A 25741-nucleotide genomic window follows, 5' to 3' on the forward strand; every position below is an offset into this window, starting at 1 on the left:
CAATTTATATAGTTAATTTAAAACAGCCATCAAGAAGGAAATTGTATGAATGAAAAATTCTCAGCTGAAATTTGTATGACCAATATTTTTTTAATCATGCGTTGATTGAAAAATATCATCACGTTTGTTTAATAAGGTTTTTCTACCAGTTATGGAAGATATGCATGATCTATCCTTTTGCTGCAGCTGGATCATTTGCTGAATACTTCTGTCTGCTGCCCCATCCACAGTTAAGGCTACGGTTTAAGTTCTCCTTGGTCAGTTGAAACTAATGATGCAATTTTCAGATAAGCATCATACTGTGCAGGAGAAACTCCATCTGGCCTCCATTTGTTCCTATTTTGGACAACGTCAGCTTTGTTCTCTTTCATATTTCTAGTTCCTGATCCCATGCACACTGCCGCACCTCCTTATCTTAATTCACAGTGGTAAACTGCTTTAAATGGAAAAGTTTTCACATTCACCTAACCCTTTAGCTATTTTACGTAATTCAAATGGTAATTATGGTCTGCCATCAGCTGTTTCCCAAAATGCAAAGGGTTCTCCCACAGCAGGATGACAGGAATGATGTCAGAACCTCTAAAGAATGAAACTTGGCTCTTCACTTGAGTAGGTTGGTATTACTTCAGGAGCACAGGAGCTGCAGTGCAGGGAGTGCTGCCTCTTTTCCATTCTTGGTGGAGGGCAGGGAATCATATCAGGCTCTTCCCGGGTCACAGAGACCCTCACTGGCCAGGAGGCCTAGAGGCATCAGCTGGAGGATTTGGGGTGAACCCAGCATCCAAGGTCCTCTTCTGTAGGAACTTGCTCGCCTTGACTCCTACCTCCAATCAACCTGCTCCTTTACCATGACTTTTCATACAGGGAGACAATTTAGTTCCTTGCATGGACATGCCAGTTAAACCAAGACTAAATTTAGCAAAGAATTTGGTAATGAAAAGTCATTAAAAAGTCATTTATTCCAATAAATTGATATCAGGAAAACAAACAAACAAACAAAAACCCCACAACAATCTGTGCTAGACCCTTGTACCAACAATGATTAAGTTTAAATACACAAAGCACTTTAAAATGTCATGTGTACGCTTTCCATATGTGCATTTCACACTTATCCCCACCCGGAGTTGGAAGAGAGAGAGCTTCTCTCCTGTAAAAAAGGGAGGCATCTGCCATCAGAGATAAGGAAACATTCTCACAGAAACACAAAGATCCATTCTAAGCAGTTACTCTTTTAGTGCATGCGTTTTAGCCCAGCTAAAACAGCATTCTCATCCAAGCTGTAAGATGCATTCTTGAACGACATCCACGGAACAAGAAACAGACAACGTAAAGCTGAGTAGTTCCAGATTCTGAAAAGAGAAAGCTGTAAGAGCAAAAATGAACAAATGCTTAAAGTGAGCTTACAGTTACTGCTGAAAAACTGTTCCTGGGATGTGTTTTTACTAAATATACATGCACTCAACCACCAATGAAAATCTCCAGACCAAGCAAATTCCTATGTGTTGTGGAAGAAACTTTAAATCCAGTAAAATTCAGAGATAATCCTGCATCTTTGGTTGCAATCATTAAGCTAACATATTTATTAAGAATATTCTATTGTGGACATAAGGTAGTTAAAAAAAAAAAAATGAATGAGTCACTTGGCTTGAAAAGCACAGCAGCATTGAGGTCTGAGTGCTATTTGTTAGCTCATGTCTAGCTGTGTAAAATAAGTTGGGAAATAAAAGTCTGTTTGTGATTTGTTTTATAATATAACATGTTTTCCCTCCGAAACACAAATATTCCTTGTGCAAGGCTATGGCTAGTGGTCTGAACTTTCTCAGGTCTGCGAAACACTGATCATTTTTCTCATCCCAAAGGAATAGTAGATGGGTTGTCCTTGTACAAAATATGGTATCCACCTGCACTTCATTACAGAGCTGCATTTTTGTACATACCACACCACAAGATCACTATGATGACATAGCAGCTTCAGAGCACAGCGTGACTAGGGCTTTCTAGGGCTTTTTTTTTTTTTTTTTTTTTTTTTTTTCCCCTCTTGTAACACAGAGGATCTGGCAGACGTTTACCTCCTGACACTGTTTACAGCATATATTGGTTGATACAGTCCCTTATTGCATCTGCTCTGGGAATTAAGGAAAGCAGCTTCAAGGCGGTAAGGTAAGTGCTGCTGCATGTTTTAACTGTAATGTTCAGCTATTTGAATGTAGCTGTAATGAGAACATGAAAACATGTCAGTACAAGTTTGCCAATTCGAAAATTGAACACAAATCAACAGTAGTTTAGTGCATTTGCCTTCTTGGGTTCCTTAAAACAACCTCACATATTTTGTGCACCAACATTGCTCTTTTTTATAGCCTGCTATTCTGCTTCAAAGGAAGAAGTGGAACACGGTGCAGAGAGGTTGTTAAAAAGCTACTCATTCTTTATTACAGTGGGTAAAGAACTCACTGTGCTTTATTACAGTGACTAATAAAGAATGAGTAGCTTTTTAACAAATCTTTTAGTAATAGTTCCATACTGATTCTCTTCATTTATTAAGTTACTTGGGCTTCATTTCTCAGAAAGATGAGGTATAGAGATATTGAAACCAAGCAAGCAATAAAAGGAAAGTTAAAGGTAGTTTGTCATTTTTAGTTAATCATTTTAAGGCACATTTTAAGTACCCTATTGAAACTTTTTAATAGTAACTCATGCATATAATTAGTTAAGGATAGTTTATATAAATATGTTTATTAATTTTATTTCATGACAACTTTAGAGTCAGAGTGGTAAAGACTAGTTCCAAAATAGTTTGTCTTTTCTACTGCAGTAAGCATTTTCCTAATTTGTGTATGTTCTGTATGACTCCTGAGTCTGTATGACTGCTGAGTAACTTCACAATTGTTTTCACAAGTATTTCACAAAAGATCTGAAAAGAATGCATATAGACAATTAGTTTAAACATGCTTATGTTTTAAGATAAGCACGTAAGAATGTAGCTGATGTTATCTTTTGGATTCATACAGTTCAATGTAACAATCAAGCATGTGTGCACAATATAATTACCTTTTACTTGTCTGACAGAGAAACATTTAGATGTATGTACAAAGAACCCAGCAATGAAACAGCTGCACTGTATGTTCACTTTACTGGGCTGTTTTGTGACATACATGCTCATATGCATTTCCATTACAAAATAGTCATCACATTTTTGATATGTTGACAAAATCATTCAAAAAGCTATGTTCTAACTCATTATATTACTTCAGGGCTTTGCAGAGTATTTAAATGTTACAAATCCCTTAAAAGAACTGTCTATGAAATCAGTAATAAACTTAAGCAAAACAAATATAATTTCAGATCACAAAAATGATGGAATTTAAATCTAAACTAGGACATTTATACTACTGTATCCACGGGACTCTAAAATAATGCAGATGTGTAAAAATATCTGTAAGGCCAGAGAGTGCAGTGCTATAAGCTGAGTTCACTCTGCCTTACACCTGGGAATACAGAAACAGGAGCAAGTTCCTCCATCCTTAATGTTCCATACCTAAATAGGGTCAGAATTTGAGCTGAACTGCATGAGTGCAGCTTCTTTGCCTCCAAAGTACAGTAAATAAGCCATACTTATTTACACCAGCAGGGGACTGCAGGCTGAGCTGGTGTGTTCACATACAGTAATGAACAACAGACAAAGAAAACTGCACTGACAACTCACATTTCAAAAATTCCCAATGATTCCCCTATGCTATAATTTCTAATTAGGCAAATAGGACAGGAGCACCACCATAGGAGGGATATACATCCTTTAATCCAAAGTCAGCAACTTAACATCCAGCAGGGGGACTTGGTGAATGAGGAGGCATAGGAAACATTGGAACATTTTTTTAACAATTTCTGTGCCATTCTGCAAGAGATCCAAAGGTCCTGCTTAGTGGCATTTTGTTACAGATTATTAGCCGACCACAACGGGGCATGGCTTTTACCATGTCAACAAAAACAAGGAAATTTAGAACAGGGAAAACTTTCTAGCTGTTACTCTGCATTTTAACAGTGTCCTCTGTATAACACTAAATGATAGATAACCAGTAACAAGACTAACTTTTTCTGGTGGAGGCTGGCCTGCATTGGAGATCAACATCTGGTGCTCTGTTTACAAGCTGTGCATGGATACTTTCTGGAATTATTCAAGAACGTCGGGGATTATAAGGATTTTCCTAGACATATTGTGCTTTGAGCTGAGCTCAAGTATACTGAGCTTTGTCTTTTACTGGCGTAAATCAAAGTAAGCTCCCTGACTTCAGTGTAACTGGAGTGAATTATATTGTCCTGCTCAGCATCCATCTAAGTTGTAAGAAATAACAAGATATTAATCTTCACAGAAAAAAAAGAACTCTTAAAAAGGAGAAACCACTTATACTGGACCACAGCACAGAGGTACTCAACATCCTTTTGCTGTATGTGAATTTAAAGGCCAACTATGTGAACCAAGTACTTTACAGATTTAGAACTTAATAGTCACAAAATGCAATCAATCAGCATTATTTATTTTTATTTGATTTTAATAAAAGAGATTCTTTGAGGCCATTCACATTACCTGAAGTCCAGCCACTGGACGTCCACAGCAGATCTGGACCAGATAGAGTATACTCAGGCACACCTTTGCAGTGCTGGGTGTTTGACAAGTCCAGAAGAACACACTCTGTATTTATGTTAGTTTCTTCTTTAGATGAATATAAAACTTAGTGGGTAACTGAAGCGCGATCCACTTCAAACTATCAGGCTATGGTCTTTTATCTTTCCTGGCTTTTCTGAATTTGCGCCAAATCACCACATGTTATTTAAATGTGAGGCATTTCAATATATTAGGAACAAGGAAGGAACAGTTGATAAAAACTGAATGGCAAAGCTGCCTCTGAACATTACCTTGAGCGAAAATGAAAACTCTTCAGTGACAAGACTGAAAAACTTGGATTGTTTTTCTTCTTGTAACCTAATGAATGACTGACTGACTTCATAGTGATGTTGAAAATATGCTACTTACTTCATCAAAATGACCTGCAATTTCATGCTACAAAGGCAGATTAAAATACGACAAGGACTGAAAGTTACAGTAATTTACAATAGCAACAAAGCAGTACTAACAAAACAATACTTTTTTCTTAATTACTGTCTGTAAGTGGGAAGCTGGAATTAATTAGCTTTGAATCATAATTTTATATGGTGAATATTGGCGGGGAGAAGAGGGATTCAAAATTATAACTTTTTTTTTTATTTATTTATTCCTCTCTACCATACAGGAAGGAGACGCATTGCAAAGATGACTCTAAACTCCCTACCTGTCTTTCTGGTATTGATTAGTGGCATTTTTTGCCAATATGACTATGGTCCTGGAGATGATTACGGTTATGATCCTTTTGGGCCTTCTGCAGCAGTCTGTGCCCCAGAATGTAATTGTCCTTTAAGCTATCCTTCTGCCATGTATTGTGACAATCTTAAACTGAAAACCATTCCAATTGTACCTAGTGGAATAAAATACCTTTATCTCCGAAACAATATGATCGAGGGCATTGAAGAGAATACATTTGATAATGTAACAGACCTGCAGTGGCTGATCCTAGATCACAACCATTTGGAAAATGCAAAAATTAAGGGAAAAGTGTTCTCTAAGCTAAAAAATCTGAAGAAACTTCATATTAACTATAACAATTTGACTGAAGCTGTTGGACCCCTCCCCAAGATGCTGGATGATCTGCAGCTAAGTCACAACAAGATCACAAAAGTCAATCCCAGTGCACTCGAGGGGCTGGTGAATCTGACTGTCATTCACCTCCAGAACAACCAGCTGAAAGCAGAGTCTATTTCTGGGGCTTTTAAAGGCCTGAATTCACTCCTGTATCTTGACCTAAGCTTCAATCAACTTACAAAGCTACCAACAGGACTGCCTCACTCCTTGCTCATGCTGTATTTTGACAATAACCAGATCTCCAATGTTCCTGATGAGTACTTCCAAGGTTTTAAAGCCTTGCAATATTTACGTTTATCCCACAATAAATTAACAGATTCTGGAATACCTGGCAACGTCTTCAATATCACATCACTGGTTGAGCTGGATCTCTCATTTAATCAGCTGAAAAGCATTCCTACCGTCAGCGAGAACCTCGAAAACTTCTACCTCCAAGTCAACAAAATAAACAGTGAGTTAAATTTGCACATTTTTATTAATGGTTATCATAGCCAAGGCACTCCTGGTGGATGTATCTCAAGGGGCACTTCAACCAGTCTAAAGGCCAGACTGTTAGCACATTGGCATTTCCCTCTTTGTTATTAAAAATATTGTTAGAGGGGCATTTCACTGATTGATATCCAAATTAACAGTACAGATTGGCAGTTTTAGTTTTTATAATACATAAGCAGAATGATTTGTTGAGTACTATAGATCCTTATCTCATGTGAATTGGAATAACTATAGAAGTCAACTGAGCTGTTTTATACATTTGAGGAAAAACAAAATGTTTAATGCATGCTGAAGATGTTCAGAATTTTTAAGACAACCAAAAGAGACTGATATCCAGTGCAGATGAAACTGCAGTATCTGTTGCTATTCAAAAAGCTGATAGTGAATGTGTTGCAGAGGTGGAGAGATGGAGGAGAAAAAAACAAAAGGGCCCAGGCACATGGTAGAGTGAAAAAGATACCACAAAGTAGCTGCTTTATTCTATTTGCACCCTCCCCCCCACTACTCCTCACATGCAGAATCCCTTGAAACACACCTTGAACTTCTGAAGAGCTGCCCCTACTGTTTCCTCTTTTATTCCCATTTCCAGATGACTAGTTTGACTCCATTCAATCACAATTTGAAAACAGTTCCTTTTAAAATCAATTAATATCACACCTTGCATGAGATCATGGAAGTCCATAAGGCAAATAAACTTCTAGTGAGACCAGGCTTTTCCTAGGCTGTTTTAATCCTGGCGTGGGAGCATCTGCCCAGGTAGACAGCTGGAGAGAACTAGGACAGCTGGAGCTGCCCTCACTTCAGAACCATCTTAGGCAGCTGGGCCCGAACAGAGAGGTAGTACACATCAAACATCACTGTTTTTTTTTTTTTTTCTTTAGGGCATCTTACATTACCAATATGACTCCCCAGATGCTCTTCTATTTGCCTATTGGTAACCTTTAAGGGACTTTCCTAGGATATTAGTGTTAGCTAACAGATATAATTTTTTCCATGTTCCACACAGACATAGCTATTGTAGTAAAGCAATAATAATGCAAGTCTTGCTAGAAAGATGGAAAGGCCATCTTTTGAAAAAATTTTTTTTTTAAATCATGTTTTCCTTAATGTGGTGACTTTTTTTCCCTATTACATATCAGCTACTCATTTTGATCCTCCCATTTTGAGGGAAAGCAACGGATTGCCACTATCTACATTAAGCACCAAATATAGCAAGCTCTATCACTCATCCTAAAAGAGCTAACAATGACGATGGGTAAAATTCGCATCACGTGATATCAGAATTACCACTTTATGACTTAAATGGAGCAAATCTTAATGCTTACAGTGGTTGGTTTGAGCCTTCTGCAAGCTATCTAAGCATGAGTTTTCATTCATTTCCAAGGACTTACACTTAACCATGACGACAAATGACTTTTTCAATGACACCTGTACTTCCAGAGCACTGGGCATCATCAGCAGGTGGTGGTGTGGGGAATAGGTGTCCATTAGTTACTTACCGCTTCTGTATTGAATGACATCAGGGAATTATGATTTATTGGTTTTGCTTACCTAGAAAATGTGGCAAGTTTCCATAAGTTTTCTTAACTCATTAATTTCACAGACACAATATTTTGTCCCTGATATACTAATCATCAGCAGTGAGTGACAAGATTTTGCTGGTAATAAGCATTTCAATTTAAGGAGATACCAGATACATAGAAAGCAAAGCATTTGCAACTGACTGATTGCAGCCAACCTAGCCTTCTGAGTGATTAGACTTTATAAAAAATGAATTGACTGCATTGACATTTGAGACTCAACAAATAACTTTTCTAAAAAGAAAACCTCCATTGCTAGAGATTTGGCTAAGGATTATTATAAACAATGACAGCTTTCCTTCCATTTCTTCACACCCATGTTACATATGTACTGTGAGGGAAAAAGGTCTGTCTTAAGGCTAATGATAACTTGTTCAACAGTTAAAGAGGATATCGATCCTTCAGATTATGTTTACATAGCTTGAAATTTTCACTTATACTGAAAACCAACATAAATATACTTCTCCAGAGTTCTTTATTTGTTGTTGTTTGCCTTTTTCTCTGATACCTTTAAGATTGCAAATGAATCTTTTTATTCTTCTCTGAGCCCATCTGTTTACTGAGGAGGAGCCACCTGAGTCCAACCTTTCAATATTACTGAAGAGAAAGGGAAATAGTTCTCCAAATTATGTCAATGGATTTCATCCTGGGCTTGCTGTAATCATTATGCATTACCATACATCAAAAAATATCTGAGAAATGTCTTATTCACTTATTTCAATGACTTTGAGCTTATTGAACAAGGGTTGATATGCACCAAGAGCTTTCATAATACAATCATCAGCTTCATTTCATTGTGTTCTGTTCTCGTTCCTTTGTGATATGAGGTATAATGGGCAAGGAGGATAGCAAATTAGGATGTCAACAAATTCATACGATTTTTTTCTAATTTCTATCTAATAAATCAGAGCACAACCTCTGTATTGCATGTAGCTGAGTACTAGCCCACCCCCCATACTAATCTAGTATTCCCATACTAGATAGCAGCTGGATATCCAAACTAACATAGGATCATGGAAGGCTTATAAATACCTTTGCCTTCTCCAAACCTCAGGTTCTCAAGTTCAGAGAGAATGTCTAAGATTGAGCCTCTACTGGCTGGACTGATAACTGTAGCATAATCATATTTATTCTAAATAAAGCGAGTTGTGGGAATGCTTTATGGCCTTCTGTCTGGTTCTCCACCAAACCCAAAGAGAATTTTTACCATGGTCTATGCGGAAATGACACAGATATAATCACTATGGCAGATGTGAGCACATACCAAGCATTACTATGTGGCTGTAGATCTCAAAATGATTTATCAAATCTATTGCATACCTAAACCCAGAACCCTAGCATGGTTAATCCTCCACTCAGTTTAAGGTTGTTTACTCTCCTGCTGTACAAGAATCTAGTCTTGCTTAGGATATAGTCAAAATCAATTCTGTTAAAATTCTGCCTAGGATATCAGAATTTCTTATAGAGACAGACACTTTCAGTGATAACATAATTGTTTAGATGAAATCTGTGTTACTATCTCTCTTCTTGGCTACGCAGGAGTTCTGTGCTGACATAATAAGAACGTCACAACAGTGGCAAAATTACAGGTTAATCTGGAATTCTGTAACTGAATTTTCTTAATTCACAATGACATTTTAGGAGGAACATCTGTAACATTAATCACTACAATAAAGAAGGAAGTGAGAGAGTGGTGTATGAGTGTGAGACTATTCCCAAACAGAACATCCCAGTTCTGCACATGCAGCACACTAAGTGTACTCACAAAATCCACTTACCTTACGTGCTGCTAGTGGAGATTGCAATCGGAAAGCAAACATTTTTAGTATGCTTCTAACAATTGACAATTATATGTACTGTATAATATGTTAATATCCAAATGCAAACACTATGGGCCAAGCATTGGAGGTTGTACTTGAAAGTCCTTGGCTGACTTCATTAGACTTCTCTAAATACTAGATCAGATTCTGCTTTCAGAGAGCTGCAGTCTCTTAGGAACTGTCTGCAAAACTTGTTGATTTAGTAACAAAGATAAACAGTGTAATTTACATGTGTGAGGTTTACATAGTTTAAAAAGTTGGGCATCTATACCCAAATTGTATATACATATTGTATATACATACACATTTTGCCATTAAATGCTTTGTGGTAGCAAATACAATACTAACAATAACAAATATTGAAAAATGAGTAAGTAGATTTAGATTTGCTATTTAGCATTGCTATTTGCAGAAAAGTAGACCTAAGTAATTAATTGCATAATCTCTAGGCCAAAAAAAATAATTCAAATTTGTTTTCAATATTTAGAAAGGAAGACATTTGAATACTTTTGCTAATCTCCACTCAAAAAAATGCCTTTTTTTTTTTGAGAAAGCCACGCAAATCATTACCCATTCTTCAGTATCATAACTCTGTCTCCACCAAGTTACCTAAGACTTCATGCTTTAAAGAACTGCCTATACAAATGGGTATACCTTTGTACTTAATTCACACCAGCCATATTTTATCAATGACAGCAGATGATTCTAGTGTCAGAAGAATCTCATTGAGGTTAAAGCAGTAATATGAAAGGAAGTTCCTCTACTTCCTTTAGTATTGCAGCAGACAAGCTGTAATGACAAGCTATCTTAGCTGAGTTAGTGTCACGCAGCAGGCTATATGTATAAAGAGAATTTAGAAGAGGCTACTATTGGAATTCACAAAGGCATGTGCTGCCGATTTTGAGAAGACTACCCTGATTTCTCAGAAGACAGTCAATGCAACATAAGACAGTAAGGGGGAACATAAAACCTGAAGGTGTGAAATTTGCCCTCATACTTCCAAATGAGTCCCTTTCACATATTTGAAATTTGATCAATATCAAAGGGCCTAAGAGGAGTGAGACCCTCACACTACTTCTCTATCACTGATGGTGCTTTTCGATAGACTCATTCTCTGACTTCCTTAATCAAAACATACAGAGATAAGAATACGGGACCATCTTTGCAGAATCACTCATTGTGGTATGCAGGAATATTAGATTTATTTGCACACATCATCTCTTGAAGATAAGTCTTTTCTGAATGCCAGAGGTGTACAATATGTATGTATGTCTGCTTGTGTATATGAAGCACAGAATTTCTCCTTTTAATTTCTTGCTGACAGTCAATATTTCATCTCATAAAATTCAAGACATAGTTTTCCAGTCCAAATCTGCTTGGTGCTATGCATTTCAGCTGAGCAAAGAGAGTGTATAGCATGATATATCAAGAAAAAAACATTCTAAAAATATTATTTACATTTGCACTTGTCTTCTAACTCTGTTGTTATGGAAATATTAAGTTACACAATTTTAAAAGCACAACTCCCTCTCTATCCTCAAATTTCATTTTTAAACTAGAAATTGAAAACAACATATACAGAAAATACAGCATATACTGGATTAACTCTTCATAAGGGTAAAGCCGTATTCGGTTTTCAATTTTTCCAGAGACGTTTCACCTCCTTCATTTTTTTTTTATGTAGCCCTATTTTTCCTTCTCCACTATAATATACCCAGCATGATTTCTTCCTCCCTCTGCAGCCCCAGTTGCACTGTTTACTCATATTTTCTTTTTTTCTAAATGACAAATTGGACCTCTAAACATAAGTCAAGGTCTTAAAAATCAGATGGATACTGGGAACATGGAGCACTTGAAAAATTCAGTCTTAAAATTCTGAACATAATTAATGATAAGAACCTCTCCTCACCCAAAACCCTCAAAGTCCAGAAAACTCATGAAATTACATCACTTGACACTGAAAATATTGCAAAATAAAACAGTAAATTCAAGATCACAGTTATAAATTCAAAATAAAAAAAGAAAAGAGAGAAAAATAATATTTTCTGTTCTGATTTCAAATTACTTGTGGTTTCTCTTATTCATATATTTCCTTTGCATTTCAGAATTCCCACTGAGAAGCTTCTGTAAGGTTGTTGGACCATTGACCTATTCCAAAATCACACATTTGCGCCTGGATGGAAACAATCTCACTCGGGCTGACCTGCCTCAGGAGATGTACAACTGCCTTCGGGTAGCAGCCGAGATCTCACTGGAGTGAGGCACCTCCTTTCTCCTTCTAGGGGTCAAAACTAAATGAATTACACCACAATAGTTGTTTAAAATTAGGATATGCCTTTAAAAAAGTATCAATCTGCGTATTATCCATTCTGTTTGTTAATATTTAGCATGCACTTGGCAACCTTAAGGAAGTATCTTTGTGCATATTATTTACAAATGACCACATTTATAAAGTTTATGAATGGCTTGATTCAGCACAAGATAAGCCCTCATCTGGCCAGTAAGACAAAAAAAAAAAAAAAAAAAAAAAAAAAAAGTTCAGTCTTGTAGACATCTATGTCTTTGCATGCAGTACATTGCCAGCCAGTGACAGACTTAAGGTGAAGTCAGAGGGATTTCAGCACAATGCTGAGCAGGATGAGCTAGCATGTGTAAATACAAGATTCTCCTGCAAGCAAGCAAAAACTCTGAAGCATTCATGCCTTTCCCAAATTTTTATCATTTTAAAATGAAGTCATTTAACAACATAAAAGCAATTTAAAACGTATGAAAAGAATTGTAAGAGCCTATGACAATAAGGAATTAGTGGAATAAGTGAAATATAGTAGGGAAACAAGAACATTTTTCCAGGTAAAAAATATTTACTCTTCTTGTTGTCATACTTTCATTTAAACTTTCATGGCAAGTTTTTTATCCATTACTGGTAGAATTATTTCAAAATAAAACATGTATACAAGTATTTTAGTCAATTACTTGCATGGTACTCTTAACCAGACTGTAGAAAATAAAACATAGCAAATAGTATTGTTGTATCTATATGATTGTCAACTATGTTTCAGTCTGTTATAAATTGGAAAAAAAAGTTCAGGTTAAAATAAAATAATCTAAGCTATTATATTTTGAAAAAGTTATTGCAAAAAGTTATTATTAAATAAACCTTTTTCTTTAATTTCCAGTTTCAATAAGTTCATAAACATATGATTTTATGCACTCCACTGCCATTGAGTTCATGCCTTATGGAATTTACATTATGGGAGTCATAGCACTCTGAAATTGTCTGAATTAATTTACCAGTATTGTCAAAAGAGCAATGAAATACCTCAGAAGTTATAGGCAATAAGTAAAATGCAGTCTCAAGCACTCATACCAAAAAAAAAAAAAAACCAAAAAAACAACAACAAAAAAACACGAGTACATATTATCTGGGAATGAGTTGTCCAAATATTGTCTGTGTTCTGGAACACACACTAAAATAAATGTGCCAGTAACTGAGAGCCATAAATGGCTTTCTTGCAGACACAGACCATCCCATGGGTACTGTTTTCCCTTCAAATACTAGACTATTAAGCACTCAAGCAGAAACTCTTCTAGTTTTCATAGCAAAACCAGAAACTATCACCTCTGGGGGGAAAAAAAAAAAAAAAAAAAAAGCCTTGTAGTCCACACATTGACAGCTCCAGATGTTCAGAATCAATGTGCATCAGAAAAAAAAAAATGAGAGTAGAGCAAAATTAGAGATGCAGGAGACAATGGAAGTATTTCTCTTGTTTAAAATAATCTAGAGTTTTCACATCAGAATAAACATCAGAATCTAAAAGCTAGGGCTTTCTTATATTCACCAAGTAAAGTGGGAATAGATAAAACTAGCGAAAAAAAAGAACCACTTATTCCTGCTTGGCTTTGTGAATCTATTTCAATCTCTCATTTTCTATTTTTCTAGTTGACATTTCACATTCAGTGATATACAATAATGTATCCATGCAGTCTACATAACAACAGAATCTGCTTCAGTTACAAATAAAGCATCCAGAGATGTTCATGAGGCATTTTAAAATGCTGTTCAATGGGCAAAGGAGAAAGAAGCCCTCAGTCAAAAAAGCAAACAGTACCAATGACCTCCCTTGAAACCTGGGAGACCCTCATCTTGCTACAAACACTTGGACAACAAAGAGAAAAGGGCATTTGGCTGGAGGCTTTTATGTCGAACACCTCTGCCTTGTGTTTCAGAGAGTCTCAGTGAGTTAGGGGACAGATGACATTGCACATCTCACTCACTGCATTAGGAAAATCCAACAACAGCAAAATTCTTCTAAAGAAGAAAAGGGTCACAGCACTGTTTTGGTTTCATGTAAGACAACAAACACATAGGTTTCTGCTTCTACATCAGTGAATTGCTTCAATTCCCTTTAAAAACTTCAATAAACCTTCAGAAACAGATATGCCACAGTATACACTGATTTTCTCCATTTATAAAAACTACATAAGTTGTTTTTGAGACACTGGAAAAAATGTAGGCATTTGGGAGCACTTAACATTGCCAGAATCTTGTAAATTGAGTCACTGTAACTTGCAATTTTCTGCTTTTTCTGAAAGAGAGGTCTATGGATCTTGGTTATGCAAGTTTCAGTATTCTGGATACTTAAATGCACAGTATGTACATCTTTGTTTCTATTTTACATGATTATATCATAAAATACTTTTGTGCACAAATATGAGTGTGTAACTTCAAAGCAGACAGACATACAAAATTGAATTGATAATAACACAGTCTCAAGAGTATGGAAAAAAAGGGGTAGGTAAATTATTCTGAACTAAACTCTTTTTAGAGCTACATAATATGCTGCCTATACAGTAGTTATACCATTTACTTACTCTGTATGACCCTCCTTCTTTCCACAGGTTGAAATGGCTAATATTTACCATGACATTTTCATGTGAAATTTCATATGCAAGAACTGACAAAAATCAAGATGGTTTGGAAGAACTTGAATTTGAAAGCAGACCTAAAAAGGAAGGATGCGTGCTACTAATTTCATGAAAATCAGTATTATAGAGACAGAATACAAAATCAACTGACAAAAAGCTCACTGATGAAAATTCAGAAGCTGATCTGTATTTATTCCATGCAATCTTGCACAAAGGTTGAGTCACATTTCAGATAAGTGCATTGCCTGATTTAAGATACCTTTTTTCTGTTCTTTTTTTTTTAAAAAAAAAATATGTTAGACTAAATTAGAGAAACTCCCCAGAAGGAACAAGCTGAGAGTCACGTCAATTCCTGGAAATATTCTGGAAGCACAAAACTTTAATGGCTTTAGAGAATATTTGATATTCCCCTAAGCAATCAGTATAGTTACATGCATCAAAAAGTCTGTGAGTAGTGATTTACTATGGGTTCAAGGAATGTATCAGTGTCTGCTAGCACTTTCTGCCTCCTTTGCAGCCCAGTGTCTCAGCCACTGTGGTGGAGGACAGTTCTTGCAGCTGTAGCACTTGCACGCTCAGGAACAAGACCCTGGCCCCTCATCCAAAGAAATTGTCCACTGAATAGAAATGAACAAAAACAGATGGATACAATAAACTTGACAGACAGTTCAAAGTGAAAAGTGACAGTTCATTATGGCCAGAGCTTTGTGTTCTAAGCTTTGTTGTTCAAGGGGGATTTATGTACTTGGAGTCTTCTGCATAGACTGGAAAACTGGAACTAAAAGATAGTGAGAATTGGGGTTTGTTCAAGTTGTGCATCTCATAGGTAAAATGAAGCTGAAAACAGAATAATTTTAAAAAACTTTCCCAGAAATATTGAGATTTAGAAATTATATGTATGTATATAGATGAACTTGCATTTTACACGGGTTCAGTCTGGCTCTTAAGGGGTCTTCAATAAGAGACTGACTTGTGAATCCTGGCATTTATTATTCGCAAGCAACCACATAGGAGATATGTGGCATGAGATATGTTTCTAAAGCACATACATGGTCTTACACCTTTGCAAACAGTCTACAGTTTACCAGGAAGTTGTTTCTTTATCCCTCCTCTCTTTAACAGATTTCTAAGACAAAACAGGCACTATGCAAATAATTGCTGCATAAAACTAAATGCTGTCTGGATGTTGTTAATATACTATTTGATTTGAAATGATGACATCATAAAAACCAGGGCAGACTCCCAGTTCTCTAGGATGTAGGAAGAAGTTGAGAGATTAGGTTATCATACAGGCTTTCTATATGAAGATTGTCCCAAAGAACCTATTACACCTCCTGAAAACAATTTCACTTAACACCCTTGGCGTGCACTAACTTATTTAGCAATCCAGATACTTCTAGATTTAACAGAACTGATAAGTTAAAGAAAAAACAAGCGATATTTACAATACCAATAATGACAACATCTGAGACTGTGAAAATGTTTCCATTACCAATTTACGAATTACTTTCACCAACGTATAGTTACAACATTACATTTAGCGATTGAATTTTCAAGTTTAGTGACTGAGAGAAAATCATTAAAAGTACATTAAAAATTTATTTTATCCTTTTTTGTAAAAGATCAACCTAGAAAGAGCATTGCATGTCAAACAATTCTAACATACTCCACAAGTTTTTTTTTTTGGCCAGTGATTTTGGCTCCCATGCTGAAAACTGGACATTTAGAATTGTCTTTGTTGCAAGGATGCAAAGGCACAATTTCAGTCTGGGAAAAGAAATGTTAGCAAAAGTCTCTCAAGTAGAGACTTTTATTCTAGACAGCATTGAGGCCTGATGATACAAGTAATTTTTGTAGGACATATCTCAACCTCTTCCAATACATTGGTTACAAGGAATTAGATCTTCCATCTAGCTATGAATGTTGGTTGCTTCAAATTCTCTCATGTCAATCTAACTTTGTGTACATTTTTGCAGGTACATGGTCTGCTAGTCCCCGCTCAGTTTCACCTGAAAGCGAAGAGGTTGTTGCTTAGCATAATAAAAGTCGTTCTGAAAACCAGCAACAGGAAATTAGCCACCACTCTTTTCTAAAAAGCAAGAAATCTTTAAGAAAGGCAATCAATCAGGACTGTTATTCCTCCAGTTGCAACAAGCAGTCGGAGGAACATATGGACTGAGACGTTGTAAAGCAAAAAAAAATTTCAGCAAAGAACCACTAAGGTGAATGGCTGCAGACAGAACATCCCTTAGTCTTCCCCCTTCAAGGCTATGCGAGTTCAGTTCCCCTTAGGGTATATATACATAGATATATGTATCATACGCTTCAGCCTCAGAATTGCAGCCTTCCACTGCCTTTTAGAGTTTTGTAGAAAAAATAAGGCAGACACTTCTCAAAGGTGCAAAATGAAAGGACAAGAAAACAAAGGACAAATTTCAAAAGAAAATTTCAGGTTGGTCTTAAGAAAAGTATTCTTCACAATAAGAGCATTAAGCACTGGCACTGGCAGACCAGGAAGGCTCTGGACTTTCTAGACTTGGAGATTTCCATAACTCCATTGTAAAAAGGCCTGTGCGCCCTATGCCCTGAGAAGCCTTATCTTTGAATTTAGACTCGTAGTAGGAGTTTAAACTAAACAACCTCTAGAGATTCTTTCCAAGTTATTTTTACTATCAATCTACTGTCCTATGAATAATGGTAATGGGAAATAAAAGTCAGTCTTAACTGTCAGCTCCACAGCTGAACAATTTTACACTAAATTCCCCTGCAAAATTTAATGTTTCAGGTTCCAGTAATTCAGACTTCTGACATATCTTCACAAAAATCATAATTTAGCTAATGTTCACTCCTAGATGGCATATATTGCATAGCTAAAATTTGTGGAAACTATTTCATGTCTAGACATCTACAACAGGCTTGTGCAGATATGCTTCTATTTTGACAGTGTTGAATTACTGAGCAACAGGACATCAAAATGGAATCAAACACCCATCCCATCTAACTCTCCCATGTGGGATGGCGCCAGCAAATGTGCTAAGATGACTACACAAAATAAGAGAAGAAATCTTATCAGGGAGCATCTCAATGGACAGAGGGCTCATGGAGAACATTTTGGTTCAGATCTTCTTCTCAGTATTTGTAAGAACATAACTTAATCAGTAGGCTATAATTAAGGATGAATGCCTCTAAAAGCTTTTCTTCTTAATATGAATAATGCAATATTAGTTGGCACAGATAAAGAAAAGGTTTTCTAAGCTTGTTCTCCAGAGCACTCACCTCGAATGTCAGGTTCAAGAGTCTTAAGTGAATTGTCATTTCACTATGCAAAGCAAAATAGCCTAAAAGGAAGAGTCTGAGAACTTTCAAACACACCATATTCTGCAACTTTAGAGATAAAGTATGTTTCAAAAAAATTATGCCTTAGACAGGAAATAATTGTGCCCACATGCCCTCACACTCTAAGCACAAAAAGGATATCAACAAGTACAGAGGTGAGACTGAATCACTAAAAGGCTGTGGTTACTGAACACACAGACATCTTCACTCTGAAGATTCCAGGTTGAAAATTTTAAGTTGTCCTCAGTTTGCTGTTCTTAAGGTTATATATTTTTTTCTTTTTTTCTTACTTTCTTTTTTTTTTCAGTGTCTGCCTTCTCCATGCAATGTGTAGAACTTCTTTCCTATGAGGGTGACAGAGCCCTGGAACAGGCTGCCCAGAGAGGTCATGAAGTCTCCTTCTCTGGAGATGTTCCAAACCCTCCTAGATGCCACGTGCTCTGGGTGTACCTCCTGGAGCAGGGAGGTTGGACTAGATCATCTCTAGATGTCCCTTCCAACCTCAACCATTCTGTGATTCTGTGATACAGTTACATAAGGATTTCAGTGAGCATCACTCATTTGCTAAGGATTTCGGTAGGTCAGAGTACCTGAAGAATTATGCACTGAAGAATTTTTTGTTATGAAGTCTGATTCTTTGCTCATGTAACCCCATCTATGTCTTTTTTTTATTTATTCTTTCATGTCAAAACTCTTAAAATTTTTATTTTAGATCAGAAAATACAGAATTGAAAACAACTCTTGATTACTAAGGAGTCAGTATAACAACTGCAACATATTTCTATGCCAGAAAAGATAACCAACTGCTTATTAATATAGAAATTACTAATATTAGGCTTTGAACCTTCATCAGGAATACAAAGAATCACTCATTTGCTCATATTCCTGGTTACTTGCCAGCTCCACATCTGGGCATACTGGTTCCTCTTGCGAGGCAGGAATATGTACTTACTTAGCAGATCGATAGATGTTTTCCATGATCTCCTTACAGGCGTTGATGCGGGAGCACTATTGAAAAAACTACTATTATATCACTGATCTGGAGGACTTCCATACCAGAAGACACTAATATGGAGGTTGTAGCTCCTATTGTCTTTCCTATTGCAACTAAATTAGATCCTGTGTTGCCCATCTAGTTTATACATAGTTACAGAAATGTCTGAGTTTACATAGAGATTTTATATTTGCACAGATCATGGATTCTCGGGTTTATATGTGTACTACTGTACCGGCCAGAGGAACATTTCCGGTGACACTGAGCATGGAGTGAAGTATGCAAGATAGCAGCTTTTTCTCATCAGCTTGACTAGAACACATATTTCTGAAATTACAAGGAGACTTGAAAAGTATCTGTAAAAGTGTATTTCTCTTGAAGATAATAGGTCATATTTAGTCCATGAAGGCCTGCTTTTCAAAACAACAGGTATAAAGAACATGCATTCAATGTTTTATGCATTTTGATTTACATTTTAATTCACCAACCATTAGTTGTCCATTAATCATATAAATTACCACATGCAGGCCCAAAACAGTTTTATATATACAACACTGATTAATTAAAAAGTTAGATATTTAATTTAAGAGACATTTGCATACATATTCGCATACCCACCATTTTAAGTATTTGGTTCCTCGTATTTTATGGGATAGATTTGTTTCAAGATCGAAATTGTCAAAAGCACGAGAAACAAATTAAGGCAGCAGATTAACAGCCATATTTCCATAGTAGGTAAGGTAAACCTAGCTAGCCAAGAAAAATATCAGATCTTGGCATTATATCATGGAACCTTTTTGGTGTCACCGTGGTAAAGAGCTCAAAATAGAGACAGAGAACAGACAGCCCAATAATTCCTTAATGAGCCATATTCAGGAAAGTGCTATATTTCCCATAAAAGGTGATTGGAAATTTGCTACTCTGTAAGAATATCTTTAAGATGAATTAGTTCTCATTTCAGCTTTACACAGCAGTGAGGGTATGCAAAAAGCAAACTATCAGAATTTTGAGTCAGGACTTTTAGGGTAGAATCAGAGCTTTCTAAATCCCTTATAAATTAAGACTCAGGTGACATTCACATTCCATAAAATAAGACAGTCCATCCGTTCCAGAGCTCCTCATAATCTCACGTGAACATTCCTTGGGTATTTTGGCTGCTTGCATGTGCACCAAAATGCCAAATTCAGTAAGAGCGGCTATTCTTTCCACTGGGAGCAGGCAATTTTAGGTTTGATCTTACTCCTTTTCTGCAGGTATAGTTGGTCCAACATGATGGAGACTCTCTCCTCTTGAAGCTGAAACTCTGTCCAAACAAGAAAGCAACTGCTATGGACAGGGAAAGGAGGAACTTAGTTTTACTGGAAGAGAGAGAAAGGGTCTGCTGGGTTTGAAGCATTTCTGCTACCTGTTCAAGCTAATTGTGCTGAGCCTCACTGAGTGAGGCTGACGGTCTCCACTAAGTGAAGTTCTGTCTTTCTAAGACAGAACTAAGACAGACTTTCTAAGACAGCAAGACAGAGACTGTCTTTCTAAGACAGAACTATCTAAGACAGAACCTTCTTTTGGGTCAGAGAGCACCTAAGGAAACTCGATACCCACAAATCCATGGGCCCTGATGGGATGCACCCCAGAGTGCTGCGGGAGCTGGCAGAGGTCATATCTAAGCCGCTCTCCATCATCTTTGAAAGATCCTGGAGAACGGGGGAGGTGCCAGAGGACTGGAAGAAGGCCAGTGTCATGCCAGTCTTCAAAAAAGGCAAGAAGGACCCAGGCAACTACAGGCCAGTCAGCCTCACCTCCGTCCCCGGAAAAGTGATGGAACGGCTCATACTGGCCATTGTCTCCAGGCACATGGAGGACAAGAAGGTGCTCAAGAGTAGTCAGCATGGATTCACCAAGGGGAAATCTTGCCTGACTAACCTGATAGCCTTCTATGATGGAATGACTGGCTGGATAGATGAGGGGAGAGTGGTGGATGTCGTCTATCTCGACTTCGCCAAGGCTTTTGACACCGTCCCTCACAACATCCTCCTGGGCAAGCTCCGGAAGTGTGGGATAGATGAGTGGACAGTGAGGTGGATTAGGAACTGGCTGGATGGCAGAGCTCAGAGGGTGGTGATCAGTGGTGCAGAGTCTATTTGGAGGCCTGTAGCTAGCGGGGTCCCCCAGGGGTCAGTCCTTGGTCCAGTCCTGTTCAATTTATTCATCAATGACCTGGATGAAGGCACAGAGTGCTCCCTCAGCAAGTTTGCTGATTATGTGAAACTGTGAGGAGCAGCTGATACCCTAGAGGGCTGTGCTGCCATCCAGAGAGACCTGGACAGACTGGACAACTGGGCGCTGAAAAACCTCATGCAATTCAACAAGGCCAAGTGCAAGGTCCTGCACCTGGGGAGGAATAACCCCAGGCACCAGTACAGGCTGGGGAATGACCTTCTGGAGAGCAGTTCTGCAGAGAAAGACCTGTGTGTCATGGTGGATGACAACCTGACCATGAGGCAGCAGTGTGCTCTTGTGGCTAAGAAGGCCAATGGGATCCTGGGGTGCATTAAGAAGAGTGTCTCCAGCAGGTCGAGGGAGGTGATCCTGCCCCTCTACTCAGCCCTGGTGAGGCCACATCTGGAGTATTGTGTCCAGTTCTGGGCCCCACAGTACAAGAGGGATGTGGAGCTGCTGGAGAGAGTCCAGCGCAGGGCTACAAGGATGATCAGGGGCCTGGAACATCTGCCCCATGAGGAGAGGCTGAGGGAGCTGGGCCTGTTCAGCCTGGAGAAGAGAAGGCTGTGGGGGGATCTAATCAGTGTCTATAAGTACCTCAAGGGAGGCAGTGAGGAGGATGGTGCTGGTCTCTTTTCAGTGGTGGCCACTGACAGAACTAGAGGTAATGGCGACAAACTGAAACACCAAAAGTTCCACGGGAACTTAAGGAAAAATTTCTTGATGGTGAGGGTGACAGAGCCCTGGAACAGGCTGCCCAGAGAGGTTGTGGACTCTCCTTCTCTGGAGATCTTCAAAACCATCTTGGACACAGTCCTGTGCCACGTTCTCTAGGTGACCCTGCGTGTGCAGGGGGATTGGACTAGATGACCTCTAGAAGTCCCTTCAAATCTTAAGCATTCTATGATTCTATGATTCTAAGTAGGACTTGGAATTAAGAACTCCCTACTTTCTCTGACAATGCCAAAAATGGAGACGTATCACCACTATATACCAGCCTTCAGAAGTGGAAGTCAGAGTGAACCATAAGCTAATGTAAACACTTGACTTAAGCAGGCTACACAGCTTCCTGGGGCTACAGACAGAGGAAGTGGAAAGAGCTGAAGGGTGAATGAATTGCTTGCACCTGATCTCTTTCTGCAGAATTTGGAGAATTTCCTCATTAATCACAAAAAAAATTTAAGGTGTGATTTAGGCAAACTGATTGTTGTATGGGGCAGGACATCTAGCATTTTAGCAAAGTTGTGCTCAGATGAGGCACACTGGATTCCAGCTTTTGCTAAAGGGAGCAATTTGCAGGGCTGGTGAATTAGCTCTGCTTGCACTATACTCCTGGGCTTGCTGGTAATGAACTATACACATGCCTGATGTTTAACAGACCTTGCCTCGTGCTATATCTGAGACATATGGCAGCCATTACTGCAAGCAAGCAACACATTTTTTCCCTGTCAGCAGCTTGCAACACTAAAACAGAGCAAACGGTTCACAGGGCACTCTCAGTAGTCCATATTACATGGAAGTGGGTCTTTGTGGGCTTTATTTTTTTAGCCCTTCTAGTCCTTCTCAAACAGGTGGGCCCTTCCAGTCTGAGGAATGTATGCAATTTTGCTTAAGAAGTGGTTCCTATGATCCGTGGTCATTGATCTTCCTCTCTTTTGATTTTATTATTAAGAATTCTCATTTTACACTGATTTCCTGGAGAAGCATGGAGCAAAATTCCTGTATCTGCTTGAGACATGATCTTTAACTTAGGATCACAGCAACAACTTTAACTCATAGCAGTAGCTTTCCAAAAGATCTTCACAGGCATCCACAGGATTTGTACTATAATAATTGTTGCCTGTCCCTTTCATGTCGTGCAAGTATCTTGAATGCTGTTACCTTTTAAAAGACTCTTTATGATCTTAGGAGCAGTCTGATTGACTAATTGTTTGTCTTTGCTCAACTTCTACTGCTTAGAAAGAGCCGGATTTTGAACAAAAGTTTTAGCATTCTCTTACTGAACATAAGGTCCTGGAATGTGTCACAGGTTGGATATTCAGAAAGAAAAGCCTCCCAAACTATTAGTCATTTTTGAAAACCTTGGCTATGGTCTTTTATTAGTCTGTAAAACTTTATCACCATATATTGAACCCTTTCAATAATAAATAATAACACCAAATGATGGATAAGTGCACACAACATATACATGAGGAATTTGTGGGTAATGTTGATGGTTTCATGGAAAGTAGTCCTTTCTGCAAAGAAGTCTGGGTTGGGCACCCAAATAATCATCTGATCCTGCAGAGCTCTCTGCAAAACTTTTGGATGCATGCACGAGTACATATTATAGCCGTTGCATACTTTTCTTCCTGATTTTGGGACCCTTTCTCCCCATTTTTCCTTCCCTTTTTTTCCATCAGAAGAAAGGAAAATATATGCTATTATAAAAATCTTAGCACATGCTTTTCTATTTTCTTCTTCTAGTGAAGAACTGTATCTTTAAGTGAGATGGCAGCATCTGTGTTTGATCACAATCAAATACCTGACCCCCAAATCCGCAGAGGACGGATTATGACCTGTTTCTGCCCTCAGCAAACAGGAATTCATACAAACAGTCCCACTGCCCATCACAAGCTGGCCTCTATGTCCCTCTGATAGTAACTTTTGTGAAAACAGCGTAATTAACATCTGTAAGTGATTACCAGGTTAAAGGGTAAATCCAGACCCCCATGAAGTATAAGTCAATCTTTCTTCTCTTGTTAAATGTGCAACATCTGGCAACTCATGGTTGTGTGTGTCACAACAGGCATCTGTCACTAGTACTCACTATTTTTAGCTTTTCAGTAGAGCAATCAGGAATGTCCCAGCTCATTCTTTAATGGTGAACAGGTCTCAGTAACTCCATATCCTCTCCACACACTCTGTGAAGACTTAGCACAAATGCAAACCAGATTTACGTTGCATTGGCTGGCCCTTTCGAGAACCAGGGATACACTTTCCATGGTGGTGCCTCTTAAATCATTTGTAACTGCACACACAGTTGTATTTTAAAGTTCATGTAAAGGTGGTTTTAGCTTCACCCCACTGATTTGTGGTCTCAGCTGAAGAGATTTCTCTTCATTAATATGCAATGCCAGATGTGCTACTGGTGGTCAAAGGAAATATTTTATGGCCTAGGAGTTTAAAGAGATACTACTAATGAAAAGATTATAGTAATATATTTAATTATTCCGCACATAATTAGTCTATCAGTTTACAGCTAAAACCTTTATTTTTAGATTTTGAAGGAAATTATTCTGAATGAAGTTGTAAAAATAATAGGTAATAAGCATGTTTTTTTTTTGGAGAGGGAAAAAGGGAGCGCAAACATTACCTATTAACAAAAATTTTCATATTTAATATTAACCTTGTCAGTGGAAACTGCAAGTGTACTTAAGGGTTGCTTTCCTTTTTTACAAGATAACATGAAAGAGTGAGGATTGAAGTGAGGACTGAGGGGTTAGTTATCTTCTTATCCTATTTGTCTTTTGAGACATTCTTATTTTAGGCAGCAAAGTGTTAAACATGAAATAGGCAATTAGAGGTTTATTACGAACTTAAAACAGATTAAATTGAACTAAAATAATATATTAGTAAGATAAATAACCATAAAAGATAACAGGATATGTTATGTTTGCAGCATTTCACATTAGCCTTTTTCTTAAAACACTTGTGCATTGCCCTGGCTTTGAATGTGGCTAGTTTTCCTGATACTAAGCTATAAAGTTTGAATTAAAAACAAAACCAAAACCCCAGGAAATACTTAATGTGAGAAATATGTGCCTATGCCTTGGATAGCAAATTGGTTGGAAAGAGTTTACTTTAACCCAGTGACAAAACAAGATAATTAATTGGTGCTTTAATAATTAAAAACAGCTTACTGCAGGAGGCACTGCAGAATATGACATTTTTGTAGAAGAATATGTAAATTTCTTTCTGAACAGAAAAGGCATGCTTTAATCCTTAAAGAAAGGAAGATGGTTTTAAAAATTCCTTAGCAAATACTTCTGCTCTTTTCTTCTCCTAATCAAGAATTATATCTTTAAATCGCATGGCAGCATCTGCATTTGATCAAAATCAAATAAAAGATTTCCGCTGGAACAGATGGCACTGTTTTCAGTTCTTTGTGGCCAATACAGGTATTATGAGGCTGAACTATGATGCATGCAAGCCTTGTGTTTAAAGTATCATTTCATAAAAATTTTGAATAAAAGTACATATTCTTAGATTTGTTTCATCCAGATCAGTCCTTCTCATCTGCTAAAGTCTAACAATCAGATGCCTTCTGTGGCTGCTTGATATTAAAGTCAGGATTTCCTGTCTTTTCTTGCCTAGGTGCTGAGGTGCCTTAGTTATTTTAGGGGTTAAAAGCTGTAGTCACTGATGCGTATATATGAGGCTGTATTCATAGAACACGGCTTGTAGCCTGACTCAAGCTATTACAGTCTAACAACAGTGACCAATAGAAAGAGAAGAAGATCCAAGAAAGCTGAGGTAAGCCCAAACGCTGAAGCGATGTCAAACTGGGAACAATAGCTAATAAGGTGTGCATGGTCATACATCTGGGAATAGCAGCAAGTACTTCAAGTTTTATATCCTATTAATTCTTAGGAGGACAGGAAGC

At 37.6% G+C, this 25741-nt stretch overlaps 1 protein-coding gene across 1 annotated transcript; it reads left to right on the forward strand.

The window, feature by feature from the left end:
• Positions 1-2010: 2010 nt before the first annotated feature.
• On the forward strand, positions 2011-11934 carry LUM (lumican). The gene is made up of 3 exons (XM_088532892.1): positions 2011-2160; positions 5286-6182; positions 11729-11934. The coding sequence occupies exons 2-3, from the start codon at positions 5306-5308 to the stop codon at positions 11881-11883; spliced, it is 1032 nt and encodes a 343-aa protein (XP_088389018.1). The 5' UTR covers positions 2011-2160; positions 5286-5305; the 3' UTR covers positions 11884-11934.
• Positions 11935-25741: the final 13807 nt, after the last annotated feature.

This window comes from Tinamus guttatus, unplaced genomic scaffold (genome assembly GCF_059628265.1).
Source record: "Tinamus guttatus ecotype Peru unplaced genomic scaffold, ASM5962826v1 Tinamus_guttatus_pri_ptg000472l, whole genome shotgun sequence".
Lineage (NCBI taxonomy): Eukaryota > Metazoa > Chordata > Aves > Tinamiformes > Tinamidae > Tinamus > Tinamus guttatus.

Coding starts and splice junctions, on each gene's coding strand:
- LUM (XM_088532892.1), top strand. CDS start 5,306: ATGACTCTAAACTCCCTACCTGTCTTTCTGGTATTGATTAGTGGCATT. Junction 6,183..11,728: donor CCAAGTCAACAAAATAAACA/GTGAGTTAAATT, acceptor TTTGCATTTCAG/AATTCCCACTGAGAAGCTTC.